At 61.0% G+C, this 15,980-nt stretch overlaps 1 protein-coding gene across 1 annotated transcript in view; it reads left to right on the forward strand.

Moving 5' to 3' along the window:
- Window positions 1-8,355: 8,355 nt before the first annotated feature.
- The window catches only part of MEGF6 (multiple EGF like domains 6), a gene marked incomplete at both ends in the record, with an annotated part of 100,731 nt that continues 93,106 nt past the window's right edge, over window positions 8,356-15,980 (forward strand). Inside the window, 2 exons of the mRNA XM_082677445.1 lie at window positions 8,356-8,471; window positions 13,849-13,983. Coding sequence (XP_082533571.1) covers window positions 8,356-8,471; window positions 13,849-13,983 — 251 coding nt within the window. The remainder of the gene's footprint in view (window positions 8,472-13,848; window positions 13,984-15,980) is intronic.

A 15,980-nucleotide genomic window follows, 5' to 3' on the forward strand; every position in this document is an offset into this window, starting at 1 on the left:
GGGACAAATGGGGAGACCGGGACTGACAAATACACACTACGATATATTAAATAGATAACTAATAAAACCTACTGGACAGCACAGGGAACTCTACTCAATACTCTGTAATGACCGATATGGGAAAAGAATCTAAAAAAGAGTGGATATGTGTAGATGTATAACTGATTCACTTTGCTGTACCCCTGAAACTAGCACAAAATTGTAAATCAACTATACTCCAGTAAAAATTTTTTTTAAATCTAATATAGGAATAGAAAAGAGTTTTATCTGAGCCAAGCTGAGGACTGCAGCCCAGAAGCCAGCCTCTCAGATAGCTCTGAGCAGCAGCTTGGGAGAAGCAGGGTTTTCAGCACGGTTTTATATCTTGTCAGAAGAACAACATCAAACACGTCAGGGCTGCATTCGTTCAGGGTTTCAAAACACCAGATCAGCCTGTTCACAGCGAGTCCGGATGGTCTTGGCACCTGGGAAGGGATGCTGCCCGCGTGCCTGAACTTTTAGCGGGTGTGGAGGGAGCGGGGCAGGGAAACTGCAGGTCCACAAACTCAAGAGATAACTAGGCAGAGAACTGAGCATCTGCTCGCTGGCACACAGCGCTGGGTGCTGTGCTCGTTTCCTGGGGCTGCGTCCCAAAGTGCCACAGACTGGGAGGCTTCAACAGCAGAAATTTGTCCTCTCACAGTCTGGAGGCCAGAAGTCCAAGGTCGAGGTGTCTGCAGGGCCGCACTCCCCCTGAAACCTGTAGGGGAAACTCTCCTGCCTCTTCCAGCCTCTGGCGGTTGCCGGCATTCCTGGGCATTCCTGAGCTTGTGGGCACGTCACCCCAGTCCCCGCCTCTGTCTCCACGTGGCTGTCTCCTCCCTGTGATTCTCTCTCCTCTTCATGTTGGACTCAGGCCCGCCCTGCTGTCCTCATCTTTTATTTTTTAAAATTAATTTATTTATTTGGTTGCGCTGGGTCTTAGTTGTGGCAGACGGGCAGCTTAGTTGTGCAACACCGGCTCCTTAGTTGTGGCATGTGAACTCTTAGTTGCGGCAAGCGTGTGGAATCTAGTTCCCTGGGATCGAACCTAGGCCTCCTGCATTGGGAGCGTGGAGTCTTCAGCACTGGACCACCAGGGAAGTCCCTGATGTCCTCACCTTAACCCGGTGACGCCTGCAAAGACCCCACCTCCAGATAGGACCACGTGCACGCGTGTGGAATGATGGTGGTTAGGACTTGAGTGTGCCTCGGGAGGGGACACACTTCTCCCCGTGGGAGAGGGGTATACACGTGCGAACAATGAGGGGGCTCAAATGGTACTCGGCGCTGTCCGCAGGCGCGCCTTGGTCCTGGGGGAGGATGGGGGCTCCTGCTGGGTCTGGCTGTGGCTTCCCCTGACCTGGGTCCCCCTGAGTTTGCGATGCTTCTTTCTTGGGGCTTTCGAAAGGCTGTTCCCACTCCCAGCGGCAGGTGGCAGAATCGTCCACACGGGGCCTTCAAACCAGAGCCCGGGGCTGGGTGCCGCGTCTGTAAGCAGGAGGTGAAGGTCATCTTCTCTTCCCGTGGGGCGGGCCGAAGGCTTCAAAGTCTCAGCTGGGAGGTGTGGATTCTTATTTTATCTAAACTTCCAGATGTTGTGCTTAGCGTTTTACCAAATCCATGGGTCCCTTCTCTGCCATCTGCCTCTGATGGAAATGGGGCTCGGGGAGCCTCAGGGCCAGGCACAGCCCACGGGAACCTCACGGGTGGGACCTCAGAGCTGCCGGAGCTCTGGGTGCACCAGGTTGGAGGTTAAGGCAGAGCCCGGGGAATATTCTGTGGGCCAGACTCACCTCTCAGAGACAGCTGCCTTCTGGGCGAGGCCTCTCCCTCCCGGAGGGAGCCAGGCTGCAGAGCCAGCCACCATCATTCCACATGCGTACACGTGGTCTTATTTGGAGGTGGGGTCTTTGCAGGTGTCACCGGGTTAAGGTGAGGACATCAGGGACTTCCCTGGTGGTCCAGGGCTGCGCCTGAGGCTGGTCAGTGCTTGGTGGCCGTCCTGGCCCCAGGGGCCCGTGTAAGAGCTGCCGTGTGGTGTAGTGTAGAGACTGCCCTTGATCTTTGACTTTGGCGGGTCTCCTTCAACAAAGAAACACCCTCCCAGCAGATGGGCTGGGGGGCGGCTGTGGCCTTGAGGGGAAGAGGGTGGGCTTCCAAACCTCCTGGCTTTAAGGCACACGAGCTGGATGTGGGGAGACAGGACGGACACGGTGCTCCTGCAGTTTCTAAAGCCTGAGTTTTTTCCATGGTAACTTTCATCGCATCCTGCACTCGGCCAGGTGGACAGTCTTGCTCTGCTCCAACCCTGCGGCCCACCTCGCTGGGCCCAGGTGCCCCGAGTGCTCTGTCCCCACGGGGCGGGAGCTGCAGCCGCGCTGTGATGGTGGGACCTGACAGAAGGTCTGGCTGCACGGATGTGCTTCCCGGTTCAGGGCGGTCACTGGGGGACACCAGGGTAGGATAGGGACCAGGAGATCTTGGAAAGGACATTGCCCAGGACTGGGGCATCTGTCCTGGTCCTGGTTGACGTGGCAGCGGAGGGAGGACGGGAAGGGGGACACGTATTGCCTTGTTCCCGAGAAATGCACGGACTGCACCATGGAAAATGTGTCCAGCAACAAAGTCCCGCGTCTCCCAGACTCGGCTTCCGGAGAAGCCTCTGTCTTCCCGGAGGACTGGTGCTGCTGAGACGGCTGGGCTGGCGCGGGGGGGTGGGGCTCCAGCATCCCTAGTGCGCGGCCACCTCCTCTGTGGGCCTCTGGGGTCGGCGCTGGCTTGCCCTGTAACTGCTGTGAGAAATGACCACAGTCTGGGTGGTTAAAACAGCAGAAACCTGAGGTCTCGCAGTCCGGAGGCCAGAAGCCTGAGAGGAGGGGTGGGGCGGGTCCCCTCTGCTCTGTGCTCCTCCCTCAGCTTCTCGTGGTGGCTGGCTGTGTCCTGCGTCCCTTGGCTTGTGGGTGCATCCCTCTCATCCTGTGTCCGTGTGGCCACGTGGCCTCCCCTGTGTCCCCCTGTGTCTCAAATCTCCTTCTCCTTCTCTTATGAGGACACCTGTCATTGGGTTGAGGGTTAAGTCCAGGACGATTTCATCCCAGCATCCTTAGCTTAATTACATCTACAGAGACCCTTTTCCCAAATCTGGTCAGATTCTCAGGTCCCAGGGGCCAGGACTTAGAAAGACCACTGTTTTGGGGGATAGCTTCAGTCCCACATACTGCTGTACCCAACGCCTGGCACTGGTGAATGAGTGGGCGGGTTTCTGCTCTCAGGGTTGGCGGGGGGGGGTCTGTAACACCCTTCTTGATACGGCCCCGCCCCCACCCCAGGTAAAGGGAGGGAGGGGTGAAGGAGGGGCAGGCCAGGCCGGTCTGTTCACTGAGCAGTAGTCGACTTGCTGACCCTCGGCCAGCGGCCGGGCAGGAGCCAGCTTCGGGGCTGACGCTCGGTCCTGGTTCACCACAGGGACGGAGGCACAGAGAGGCACTGGGCCTCGTCCAGGGCTGCGTGGCGAGTCAGCAGAGGCGTCCCGACCCGGCATCTGCTCCGAATCCACCCACCCCATTCCGGTCCCGTCACACGGCCCAATTTACGTTTGCGTGGATGGCTTCTTTGAGGTCAGTTTCTCTTCGGGGACGAATGAGGAGGTGTAGAACCAGACTCCAGAACCAGAACCAGAAAGCTTCCCATCCAGCTGGCGAAGCGTTTGGCATAGGGTTTTGGATGCCAAGCTTAGCCGTCATTCAGCTCCAGCCAGGAATGATGCTGGATTCACGGTCCTCTCCCGGTGGGGCCTGTTTGTGGGAAGCGGTGGTGCCCCCCCCCACTATCATGGACGCAGAGACCCCTGTGGACACTGCCTGCATGAGGCCCTCTCCTCTGGGACCCGGAAATGCCTCTGGTGCTAATTAATTTGCTTGCTCTCTTGTCAAGAAGTGTCTATAAAAATTCAGATGGGACGCTGGATTCTTCTCTTGGACTTGGAACACCATTAGCTCAGGGAGCGTCAGAGGCTGTGTTGGGCCGGGACCCTGTTTTCCAATCCCCTGGAACTGGGCAGGACCGCGGATGGGAGGGGCCACAGCTCTGGGAAAGCGGGAGGGAGCGGTTTTCTGCTCAAGGGAACAGCCAAGCTGGTGGCATGCATCTTCCTCTTCCCCACGTTAATTTTCCTTGGTCCAAAGGCTATTTTTTATCATTTCCAGCAGAGAGTGAGACAAAACCATTAACAAGCAGTGTCTTTTTTTTTTTAATATTTATTTATTTGGTTGTGCTGGGTCTTTGTTGTGGCAGGTGGGCTTTTTAGTTGCAGCAGGGGCTCCTTAGTTGTGGCTCACGGGCTCCTTAGTTGAGGCATATGAACTCTTAGTTGTGGCGTGCATGTGGGATCTAGTTCCCTGACCAGGGATCAAACCTAGGCCCCCTGCATTGGGAGCGCGGAGTCTTCACCGTGGCACCACCAGGGAAGTCCCCAAGCAGTGTCTTTTAACCATGCTTTTCATAAAAGGCTCACCTTCAGGGCTCTCTTCCAGGCCTGAGTGTCCCCGCAAACGCTCCAGATTGGGAAGACAAAGCCGTGTCTGTATCTTGTAAGTCAGGCCAGCGAATCCCAGGGTAGAGTCGGGAGGTTTTGCTACAGTTTGGCTAAAGGCCTTGGGGATGGGAATTTGGGCTAAGAAGCATCCTTCCTGAGCTCCAGCTCAAAGGGGATCTGAAGCCTTCGCACACGGAGGCCCCGTGGGTTCGTTGTGGGAATCCGTGGGCTTCAATCCCCATCCTACACGTGGCGGTGCCCCACGGGCGGGCTGCGTGCCTGTCCTCCACCGTCAGAGTAAATCTCCCCTGCCCCCCCGCCATGCTTCTTGCCCTTCTCAGAGTTGGATCACTGTGGAGATGCCAGTTCTCCTGGAATTAATGAATACATTTAATGCAATTCCACTAAAAAGTCCAGCACAACTTTGAAAGTGCTGGATAAAGGGGCTCCAGAGACCATTGGGAAGAATGATGGGTGAGAATTCCCAGAGAAATTAGCAGGTAAATAAAGGACTGATGGGGAGGTGCTGCAGCCCATCCCCAGCGAGCATCGTGGGAGTGTCTCATCCCGGTGGTGCGGGGCAGATGGTAGAGCCACTGGGGTCGGAGTGGAAAATCCACAAAAACTCGTTTTACCTGCAGCTCGTCGGGCTGAAGATGCTGTGTTGCATCGGAGGAAGCAGGCTGGCCAGCTAACGGCCCTGGGACAACTGGACGACCCACCAGGCAGAGTCTCCCTTTCCAGCACACAGCCAGGTAAATTCCATATGAAATGACATTTGCATGCCCAGACGTCGTAAAGAAAGAAAAACGTATTCATGATCTTTCCCAGCTAAGTGCCTACAGCATTTCTAGGCAACAGGGGAAACAGCAGTGTGACCACCTATAGGTTTGAGGACACAAAACTAGGAACTTAGATTGTCTGGAAGAAGCATCGTTAACCACCTTAAGGCTGAAACTACAGACCAGGAAAATGTTTGCAGTGTCCGCAAACTGTCACTTTATGATGAAAATGGACAAAGAGAGAGAATTCTCAGGGGATGTTTACTGCCTTCTGCTTAGTTGCGTTACTAGAAAAGTTGTCTGAGTTAAATCCACTTATGAAATGTATTAAATGGGCTTCCCTGTGGCGCAGTGGTTAGGAATCCGCCTGCCAGTGCAGGGGACACGGGTTCGAGCTCTGGTCCAGGAAGATCCCACATGCCGCGGAGCTACTGAGCCCACAAGCCACAACTACTGAGCCCATGTGCCACAACTACTGAAGCCCGCGCACCTAGAGCCCACGCTCCGCAACAAGAGAAGCTGCTGTAATGAGAAGCCAGCGCACCACAGCGAAGAGTAGCCCCTGCTCGCCACAACCAGAGAAAAGCTCGCGCGCAGCAACGAAGACCCAACGCAGCCAAAACTAATAAATAAATAAAATAGATAAATTTATTTAAAAAGTGTATTAAACACATGTGTACTGTTTGATTACTTGTTTCAAATATAAAATCTAAGCACCCCCTCATGGCATGTTGGTGGCCTGGGCAGCAACACACACTGGAATTTAAACAGTCGGCTGCTTGACCGTTCCCATGCCCTCAGGGTTCAGGCTGTGGGGAGGAGATGGGCGAGGGTGCCGGGGGAGCATCAAGGGTGCCAGAAAGTCTGCGCGGGTGGGGCTTTGTTTGGGGAGGTGACCTCTGTGCTGTGGGTTCACGCATCTACACCTGAGCCTGAGCCCTCCCGAGTGTGTGGGGTGTGGTAGGTGTCCTAGGAATAGGGACGTCCCGCAGGAAGTGCCCACCCTCTTCCCACCTGCCTGTCCACCTGGCACCTGCCTTAGGACCATTCGCCTGACAGCTGAACTTGGTGCCGGGCGGGTAGAGGTGGATTATGGTGGTGCCAAAAACATTCATGCTTCAGGGGCCCTTCCAAGTTAGGGCCAAGGAGGGGGAATGGAATGGGCGCACAGGTCATGCATTTTTGTCAAGTTAGCAAAATAACTTCTTTTTACATAACTCTTTTGCAAGAGGGTCCCCGTTTTACGTTTCAGGCCCCACCAAACCTTGATTCCCCCCTGCGAGCAGCCTCCATTTTAACCCACAGGACCCATCTGAATCCTTTCCTTTTTCTCTCCAAGAAGCAGGAGAATGTTCCTAAAGAATGGGGCCCCCTCGGCCCAGGTCGGGGGACCGGGCGGGAGTCCCCGAGGAAGCTGGTGAACATTTTAAGCTGCTCACTCACTCATCCAGTGCACGTGTACCCAACACCCGTTTCGTGCCAAGCGCAGCTCTGGAGGGGAACGGGTCGGGTCTTTAAAGATGGGCAGCGGGTGGACCTCTGGGAAGCTCTCGGGGTTGGCGGGGACTTGCACCCCAGGGCAGGGCCCCGCACTCACACGGGCACTCTTGAGCTCTCTTAGGGCAGGCCCTTGGGAGACCAGGAGGAGCATGGGCCAGCCCTGCTCTGGGGAGCCCAGTGTGGGGCTGAGGGGTGAGATTGAGAGGTTGGCACACCGGATCGTGTCGGGGCATCACTGAGCAGGGGAGTCAACCTGTGTTTGGGGTTTCAGAAGATGGTGAATTCACCCTGCTGTGGACAGAATTGTGTCCCCCACGAAATTCATACGTTGACGCCCGTACCCTCAGTGTGACTGTATTTGGAGATGGGCCTTTAAGGAGGTGGCTAAGGTTACATGAGGTCATAAGGGTGGGACCCTGATCCTATAGGTCTGGTGCCTTAGGAGAAGAGTAAGAGACACCAGTGCTGCGGTCTCTGTCCCATCTCCCACGCCCGCCAGGCGAGCACACACCGGGAGGCAGCGTCTGCAGGCCAGTCAGCGTCTTGACCCTGGGCGTCCAGTCTCCAGAACGTGAAAAACCAAACATCTGGATGTGTTGACTGGGACACCGCCGAGGGGCCGTCGGACTTGCGGACCTCCGTCTGCCCTCCGCGCGTGATCCAGCGGTTTTCTTAGATTGACAGATTGAGTCAAGGTCTGCAGAGCCAGCCCGCCTTGTTCAATTCCCGGATGTGCAGTTTACAAGGGGCGACTAGGGGCGCTGCTCCCACCCGGACCTCAGTTTCCCCATTTGTACAGCAGGGTGGCAGCAGGGCTGGCCTGACAGAGACCCCCGCCCCCCCCCGTAGGATGACGGGGGTGTGGGGTCCGGTGTCACGAAGGACTGCCTTAGCAGGGGGTGAGGGGCGGGATCTCTGGTGCCCCGCCCCTTGGTCACTCGTGTCGCACGGGACCTGGGACTGTGAGCCGGAGAGGAGCCGGGAGCGCGAACGGGCAGCCGTGGGTGGGTGGGTGGGGCGCCGGGGCTGAGGACCCAAGCGGGGGTGTGGGCGGGGCTGTGGGCGGGGCTGGGAGCCGGGGCGGGCAGGGCCGGGAGTGGAGCATCTGCGCGGGGACGGGCTGTGGGCCGGGGTCCGGGCCTGGGGGCGAGCCGGGGGCGGGGCGAGGTCGGGGTGGGCGGAGTCGGGGCCGGGGTCGGGGCAGGGGGCGTGGTGAAGGCGGGCCGGCCTCTCCCGCGCGGGGCTCGGCGCACACTGGGCTTTCCGCGCCGGGGCGGGTGTCTGCCGGGGCTCACCCAGGCGCACAGCACTCTGAGCTGCCCTCGAGCGCGGGCAGGAAGCCGGACCCTCGCCACCTGAGGCGACCTCACGCTCGGCGGGACCCGGAGCGGCACCTGTGGCTGCGCCCCGTGCGCCCCCCGGGCCATGGCGCACGTGGAGACGGCGGCTCCGAGCGCCTGCCTGGGCCGCCTGTGAGCCGGGGACCGGAGGAGGGAGCGGCGCGGCGCGGCGGGCACGATGCCTTTCCTTCCGGAGGCGGGGGCGGCGGGGCGCGCGGTGGCCCTGGCCCTGGTGCTGCTGTTCCTCGCCGTGTCAGCGGGCGCCAGCGCCCTGTTCCGCCTGCAGCCCGGCATGTGAGGAGCGGGGACGGGAGCGGGAGGGCTGGCGGGACGTCCGGAGCCCCGGAGCCCTGGGCGGCTTGTTCCCCGGGGCCCTGAGAACACGGGGCTCATTGCCTTAACGGGGGAGGGGGAGGTTAAGAGACAAGGGGCTGGGTCTGGGGGCGCTTCCGTGGCAGGACCACCCGGCCTCTCGCCTTCCCCTTCCTCGTCTGTCTTTTTAAATTTAATTTAATTTTATTAATTTATTTTTGGCTGCGTTGGGCCTTCGTTGCTGCGCACGGGCTTTCTCTAGTTGCGGCGAGCAGGGGCTACTCTTCGTTGCGGTGCTCGGGCTTCTCATCGCGGTGGCTTCTCTTGTTGCGGAGCACGGGCTCTAGCCGCGGAGGCTTCAGTAGTTGCAGCATGCAGGCTCAGTAGTTGTGGCTCACAGGCTCTAGAGCACAGGCTCAGTAGTTGTGGCACATGGGCTTAGTTGCTCTGTGGCATATGTGGTATCTTCCCAGACCAGGGATCAAACCCGTGTCCCCTGCACTGGCAGGCGGATTCTCAACCACTGCGCCACCAGGGAAGCCCCCTCCTCTGTCTTAACTCTGCATCATGGGTTTGCAGGCTGGGAGGAACCTGCATCCTGCCGAGGTGAGGGAACCTGGGCAGGGTCCGGCCAGGGAGCTTGGAGAAGGCCAAGAGGAAGCCGCCTGTGCCCACTTCCTTCCAAAGCCTGTCTCCTGGGGCCTGGGGGCTGTGCCCGACAGGGGGCTGCTTGGGCTTGGTTTATGTGTTAAACACGTGGGCTTTGGGCCTGGGAGACAGAAGGCATTCAGTACCAGAACGGGCAGGAAGAGAGGGTCAGGGAGCCAGCCAAGATGAATTTAATTTTGAAAGATGATTCCCCAGTGGGCTGTTTAGCGGTCTGTTTCAAACAGCAAATCGATCCTTGTGTTGGCCTCAAAGGAAAACTGGTGCAAAGTGAGCCGGTCCGGAGGAGGAGGGGTGGGGGAGAGCTTGCTGGCAGCCCCCATCCCCGCGCTCCCTCAGGGTGCTGGGCCGGGGGCCCGCAGAGCTTGGAAAGGCAGCTGAGGGGCTGCAGAGGGGCAGCGAGGGGCCCAGGCTGAGGTTGGGGCTTCCTGTGCAGGGCTTGTCCCAAGGGCCCCGTGCACCTGGCCATACAGGAGGAAAGGACGGGCTTCCAGGCAGAGCTGCAGAAGGGACAAGTCCACGCCCCCTGGACCCTGGGTCTTGCTTTACTCCAAGAAGGAAGAGTTCCTCGTGGCCTTTTCAGAGGAGCGTGGTCTGGGGCCCCGAGTCCTGCCTCTCCATGTGACTTCTGCCCAGCATTGCTCTTTGCTGTGATCCCAGTGAGTTTAGTTTGTCCAAGGGAAGCTGTGGCCTCAGAAGGGATTATCACGGGGCATTTGGCCGCGCAGCCTGACTGCTCTTCACACGGTTGGCTGGGGATGTCCAGAGGCCCAGGCTCCCGGGAATCCCAGGGTGCTGGTCAGGGTGGACAGCTGCTCAGCCGGTGAGGACGTTGGGGATGGAGGGCTCTGCTCTAAGAGGGGCTTCTGCCCCAGTGCGCTTGTGGGGACCACTGATCGCCCTTCCGGGCCCCCGGTACTGAGCCTGTTCCCTGGGGTCTGCCCACTCATCCAGGGCTCTGGGAGGCCACTAGCCAGCCTGGGGAGGGCTTTCCACCAGCCGCTGGAGGATTGCAGGAGAGGTCAGCCTTCCTGTTGCTTGCTTTCTCCAAAGCCTCCTCCCCCTCCCCCTCCTCCCCACCTCCCCCCCACTCCTCCCCTCCCCCTCCCCCTCCCCTCCCCTCCTCCTCTCCCCCTCCCCTCCTCCCTCCCCCTCCCCCTTCTCCCCCCCCCACCCCACTCTTCAGATCCTTCAAGGCTCCTGTCCCTCCTCCTGGGGCGCCTCCCACCTGCCCTCTGGGGGCCTGTGCCCCTATTTCTCATCCTGGGGCGTCGTCCCTCCACTCTCTGATGCCCTCCTTGTGTTGAGTTCCGTGCCGCCTGCGAGCATACCTTCCCATTCCTGTCTGTAAGCACCTGCCAGGACCTGTGGTGGGGCCGCAGTGGGCACTGCTGGCTGGCTGAACAAGTGGGGGGCTGCTAGCTCTAGCTGCTAGACCCCCGAGAAACCTTGTGAACGGGCCCATTCTGCAGCTTGTTCTGTGCAGAAAGGAGGCGGGCGCCAGCGGACTCCTGGAGGTGCCAGAGTTGCCTCTTTGCTCCCCGCACCCCAGAGGGACAGGGGAGGGGGCCTGGAGAGCAGTGAGGGTCCCCGAAAGTCCTTTTCCTCGAAGGTCCCGTCGCCTGTGCCGCCCTTCCCTTCGCGGGCAGCCCCACCCTCTCTGGCCGGCTTAAAACCTCCATGGTGGGCCTGTGGGGAGGCAAAGGAGGAGGGTGCTCTATGGGGGCTCCCCCTGCCTGGCAGCCCCAGGGGCTCTGGGGTGCCGACAGCTGGGACGCAGGAGTGACGTGGCTGGTCCTTTGGCTCCTGCTGGCCCACGTGTCCAGATTCCAAGCCAGCCAACGCTTACTTATTTATTTATTTACGTGCGTCTCTGAAATGAATCTCTGCGGCCGTGGAAGGGTGCTGGCCTTTCTCCCTGGGTCCTGGGCTGACTGCTGACTGTGTGTGGGGCTGGTCGACGCAGGGCTGTGGGAGCAGCGCCTGGGCACAGGGAGCTCTGACCAACCTGAGTGAGTCTGCAGAGCTCGGAGGAGACATCAGCTCACAGCAGTGCTTCCCCCTGGGTTGGAGTCCTCTGGGCAGCTGTGCTAGGAAAATGGCCAGTGCTTTGCAATCAGTTCGTTACATGGGCCCCTCCCATCCAGAGCGGGACAGGCCCTCCAAGCTCAAGTTCCTGCTTGCAAGTAACTCTTGGACCCACTGGCCCTGAGGGGTGGAACGGCCCCCATTCGCTGAGGCTGAGGCTTCCTCTGGCCATTCAAAGGCCCCTGCTCACCGGTCAGGGAGTTTGAAAGCTGAACTGTACTTTGAGTGGCCTGTGGGCAACTCCCAGTATCTGGGTCCTGCTTCCCCATCTCTCCTGGGGCTGAGGCTGATGGACGGAGGGAAAGGGCAGGGAAGGAGTACATCTATGGCCAGCTGCCTCACGCCAGGCCCTGCGTTTGCTGCTGGGCACGTGCTTGGCGCTGTGATCAATTGTCCACTTGTCTGGTGGGGAGATCCGGGTGTCCAAGAGTGATCTGCCTGGGTCACGGCATCCCTAGGACCCCGGAGCCTGTAAAAACAGACGTGACGGAGACGCTGCTCAGCGGCGCAGCCCCTTTCCTGGCCCAGGGGGTGTGTGCAGCCAGGCTTCCCCAGCGGCACAAGGCCAGCTGCCCCGCTCCCCTGCCCCGGTGTTCCCCACCCTCACCCTGGTGCCTTGTGGGCCCAGGAACTGCCCACCCTGGAGGGACGCATCTCGTGCCCACCCTCACCTCCAGCTCCAGGCGAAGGCCACCAGCCTCCAGGAGACCTGCTCTGCCCCGGGGAGTAGATGGCCCGACAGCTGGGATGGGTACCCCCTCCGCCCAAGCTGTGTTCACTTTGTAGCTGGGAAATTGCCTTCCCTCCCCGCAGATGGGCAGCTGGGTCCGACTTCAGGAGCAGAGGGGCCCGAGCAGGGACTTCTGCTCCACCTCAGGGGTCTTTCCTGTGCCCTCGTCCCACTGGCCTCTTTGTTTCTTCCTCGGCTCTCCCTCCCCCATCCCACTTCCTCCCTCCTTCCAAATGGAAAAGCCAGCTACGCTTGTGCTTCTGAGGTGCCGGAAGCTTCCCAGAGGAGAAAATCATTCCAGCGCTAGCCCCTCCTCCCTTTAACCGTTTTCAGGGATGTGGAGAGCGAGGTGCGACCAGAGGGAAAACCTGGCATCCTGGAAGCCAGGTGGCCCTGCAGGCCTGGGGGACCAGAGTCACGCAGGTGCCTTGGGGGGGCGGGGACAGGGCGGGCAGCGGATGGGAGAGTGACCAGAGCACGCGTACCGGAAAGGCTGCTGTGTGGCCTCGCTGTGGTCATCTCGCTGGTTAGCGGCGGCCCTCGTGGCTGAGGTCTGAGGGGTCCAGGAAGGAGGGGGCCCTTCAGAGGAGAGCACCAGCCCCTACTCTGGGGTTTTCTGCCAGGCGCCAACTTCCCGAGCTCCGTGCGGGGCGGTTCTCCTGCTGACCGAGTGGCCAGACCTGCTCCCCCCGCAGCCCCCCTGAGATGATGGACCCCTGTGAGCCATGGCGTGCCCTCCCCAAGGCCCTGACAAGGCACGCTGCGTGCTGAGCTGGGTCGGCGTATGTACGGGAATGGTGGTGACATCCCAGGGGATGTGGGGCCTCGTGACCCAGAGACACAGGGACGTGCCAGATTCCAGACACGTGTGCTCTTGTGTCAGGAGCCCTCGAGGCACCTGCTGCCCCCTTCACAGGTGCTGAGGCCGAGGTGCAGAGGGTCAGTAACCTTCCTCAGGCCGCATAGCGGGCCCCAGGCCTGGGTTGTTGGCTCCAGAGCCTGTGTTTGTAACTGTCCTCGGAACGTGTCGCCTCCACCCTCACAGGCCACCCACGGCTCGGGGGGCTACTTCAGGGTCCAGGCCAGGCCCTGCAGCCTGGAGGCTCAGAGGCCATCGGGCCTAAGCTGTCCCTTCCCTTCATCCTCTCCTCCCTGCCCCCGCGGGAAGAGAGCGGAGACTTGATGTCTGCGTGCTGGGCAGAGGGGGTGGTGAGAGTTGGGAGCAGACATGACGCTGCACCTGCAGCAGTTCACTGGGGCCTGATCTCGGTTTGCAAATGGAGTTCCTCCTGGGCCTGTCTCTCCTGGAGGCACCTACGAGGCCACCTGCCCTGGCCGACGGGAGCCTTCTCTGTGCCGGCTCGGTGAGCCCTCACGACACCCTGCGAGGCCAGTGCCGCGAGCCCTCACCTGCCAGGGGGCACCCGAGGCTCAGGGAGGGCCCCTGGCTTGTGTGTCTCATGCTTGTGCCCCAGCTTGGGGCGTCTCGGAAGCAGGGAGAGTCGGGGCTGGAGAACGCCAGGGTCAGAGTCAGACGGACTCAGGGTCAAGTCGCCACTGTTCCCAGGACCTCCACGTCCCCTGTTTGCGGGGCAGTGGCCTCTACGCTTTGGGGTCTTGAGGGGGTTGGATGGATGCTCCGGGCGGCGTGGCCCATGTGAGGGGGAGGGTCAGACGTGGCCCTGTGAGCCCCTCCTTTTCCCCCTGAGCATCTGCTCCCTCAAGGCCAGTCCTGTGCAGGCCTGGGGTGGGCACCGGGCTGGGTGCCCTGCCACGGGGCCCGGCCTCGGGTCTGGACGGCTGGGTACCCGAGGGTGAGCACGCAGGGGGGTTGGTGTTGGTGACAAGAGTGCTGACCGTCTGTCTGTATCCCAGGCCCAACGTGTGTGCGGAGCGTGAGCTGACCCTGGTGGGCCGTCGCCAGCCCTGCGTGCAGGCCTTCAGCCGCATGGTGCCCGTGTGGAGGCCGGGCTGCGGGCGGCGGGACTGGTGTGTCGGCCACAAACGCAGGTGCGTGCAGGGCTCCCCGGGTCCCCTGGGGGGTGGGGGCTGCTCACACGCAGAGCAGCATGGACCACTCAGGCAAAGGGGTGGCCGGGCCGTCCGGGTCTCAGGGCACAGGCACAGCCCCCGCCCCGTCACTGAAGCCCCACACCTGAGGTCAAGGCCTCTGCCACCACCTTTGGGGTGTGGCCGCCGTGGGGGCTCTTCCCAGACTGTAAGCGCCTGCTCGGCGGCCACCTGGGGCCCTGGTGGGTGGGGGAGGACCCCGTGGGGAGGGGGCCTCGGAGGGGAAGGGGGAGACTCTACGGGACAGGAGGCGACCCTGCAGGGAGAGGTACTGACCACGCAAGAGGGTGAGAAGCGGGGCGCCCAGCCTGCCGAGGTCCTGGCTGGAGGCTGCAGCTGCTCTCTGACCCCAAGCCCGTGTGAAGCCTTTATTGCTCGAGACTTTATTTCACAGTCCAACGGAGGAGTGTCTTTGCCTATCTCTCTTCTTTCTATAGACTCGGGTTCTGGCGTCTGCCTGGTTGCAGAGCTGGGTGGGGTGGGGTGACGAGGGGATTCCGTCGTTGGGGAGGAGGACTGAGTCCTCTGACGGGAGTGTGCTGTCCAGCCTCTCGGCCAGGTCTTCGGGACGTGAACCTGCTGGGCCTCCCCCCCGGGAGCGGGGGTGGGGGGCGGCCTTAGTTTTAAACGTTTGCTGTATGATTCGTACACGTGCAGAACGGAGAGACGGGGCAGTTACGTCTCAGCGTGGTTCCCAGCTGGTGGCGGTTCGTCTCCCTGCTGGCGACCTTGGCGGTGTCTGGAGAGTTTGGGTTGTGAGAGGTGGGCTGGAAGGATGGGGCAGGTGGAGGCAAGGATGGCCCTTCCACCACGAAGGTCCTGCCCCAGGGTCAGGAGGGCCGAGGCTGGGCCACGCCCGACAAGAAGGAGAAATTACCACCATCGTTTCCCAGAGACGTGCATCTTCCAGTCTGTCCTTCCCAGCTTCCACACTCGCGTGGATGTAGGTGGATTTGCTAAACGGGTATCAGGTCATGTCAGCTGCCATCCCCCTCCTGCGCCCCGCCCCCCAACTTGTGAAAGGACGCTCTTTTGGAAGCAACCAGAAGCCCTGTGGTCCCTGGGCTGGAGAGTGGAGTGGGTGGCCGTGCTGCGGAGGCCCCTGTCACTGGCTGTCAGACCGTTTCTCCAGGCTGGCCTGGGCAGGGCGGGGCACAGTGTTTCCAAGGTGGCTGGTGCCTCAGCTTCCTGGCGGGGAGTCCAGGCGCTGGGGAGGCCGTGTGCAGCCTGGGGCAGGGGTGTGTGTTCTGGGTCGCAGTTTCCTGGGAAGGCTCGGGAGGGCCTCTGGGGTCCTGTCCTTGCGCTGCCCAGTTCGGGTGTCAGGGACCCTCCCTCCCGAAACCCAGCAGGGCCGCCGCAGTTCCGCGGGAGCAGTGCGGGCCCCTGGCTCCGTGGTGGCCACCGTCCCGTGCGCCTGGCTGCGGGCTGGAGCCGGGCTCCACCTTCCTCTGCTGGGCTGTTCTCGCTCCAGGTGAGCGAGGTTGCCTCCCCGCCCCGGTGCTCATGGCGGTCAGCGTCCTGCAGCGTTTCCTGGCGTCAGTGGCCAGTGTTTGTGGGGGTCCCGGCCTTGTCAGCGTGTCGTGTGCCCCCACGATGCCTGTGGCCAAGCCCGCCGTTCCAGCTGTGCAAGGTTTCCAAAATGCCTTGTGCAGCTGTGGCCCTCCAGTGGCCGTCGAGGCTGTGGGCTCCGTCGCTGGCCCGCTCCTCTCCGTCCTTCAGTAACCTACAGAGGCTCCGGCCTCCCCGTGAAGCCTGCCCTGAGCCCCAGCCCTCCCTCTCCGCGGCCAGACCAGCGTCCAGCCCTCCTTGGTCCGTGTCACTTCTCCTCGCCTATCAGGAGCGTGTCCGCAGAGGCCCCAGCATCCCACGTGCTCTGGGAAACACGCTGGTGCCGAGCCACCCTCCTGCTTCTGCCGGCACCTCCCCTGGGCCCATGC

Source organism: Grampus griseus (assembly GCF_964374135.1).
Source record: "Grampus griseus genome assembly, chromosome: 1".
In the NCBI taxonomy this organism is placed as follows: Eukaryota; Metazoa; Chordata; class Mammalia; order Artiodactyla; family Delphinidae; genus Grampus; species Grampus griseus.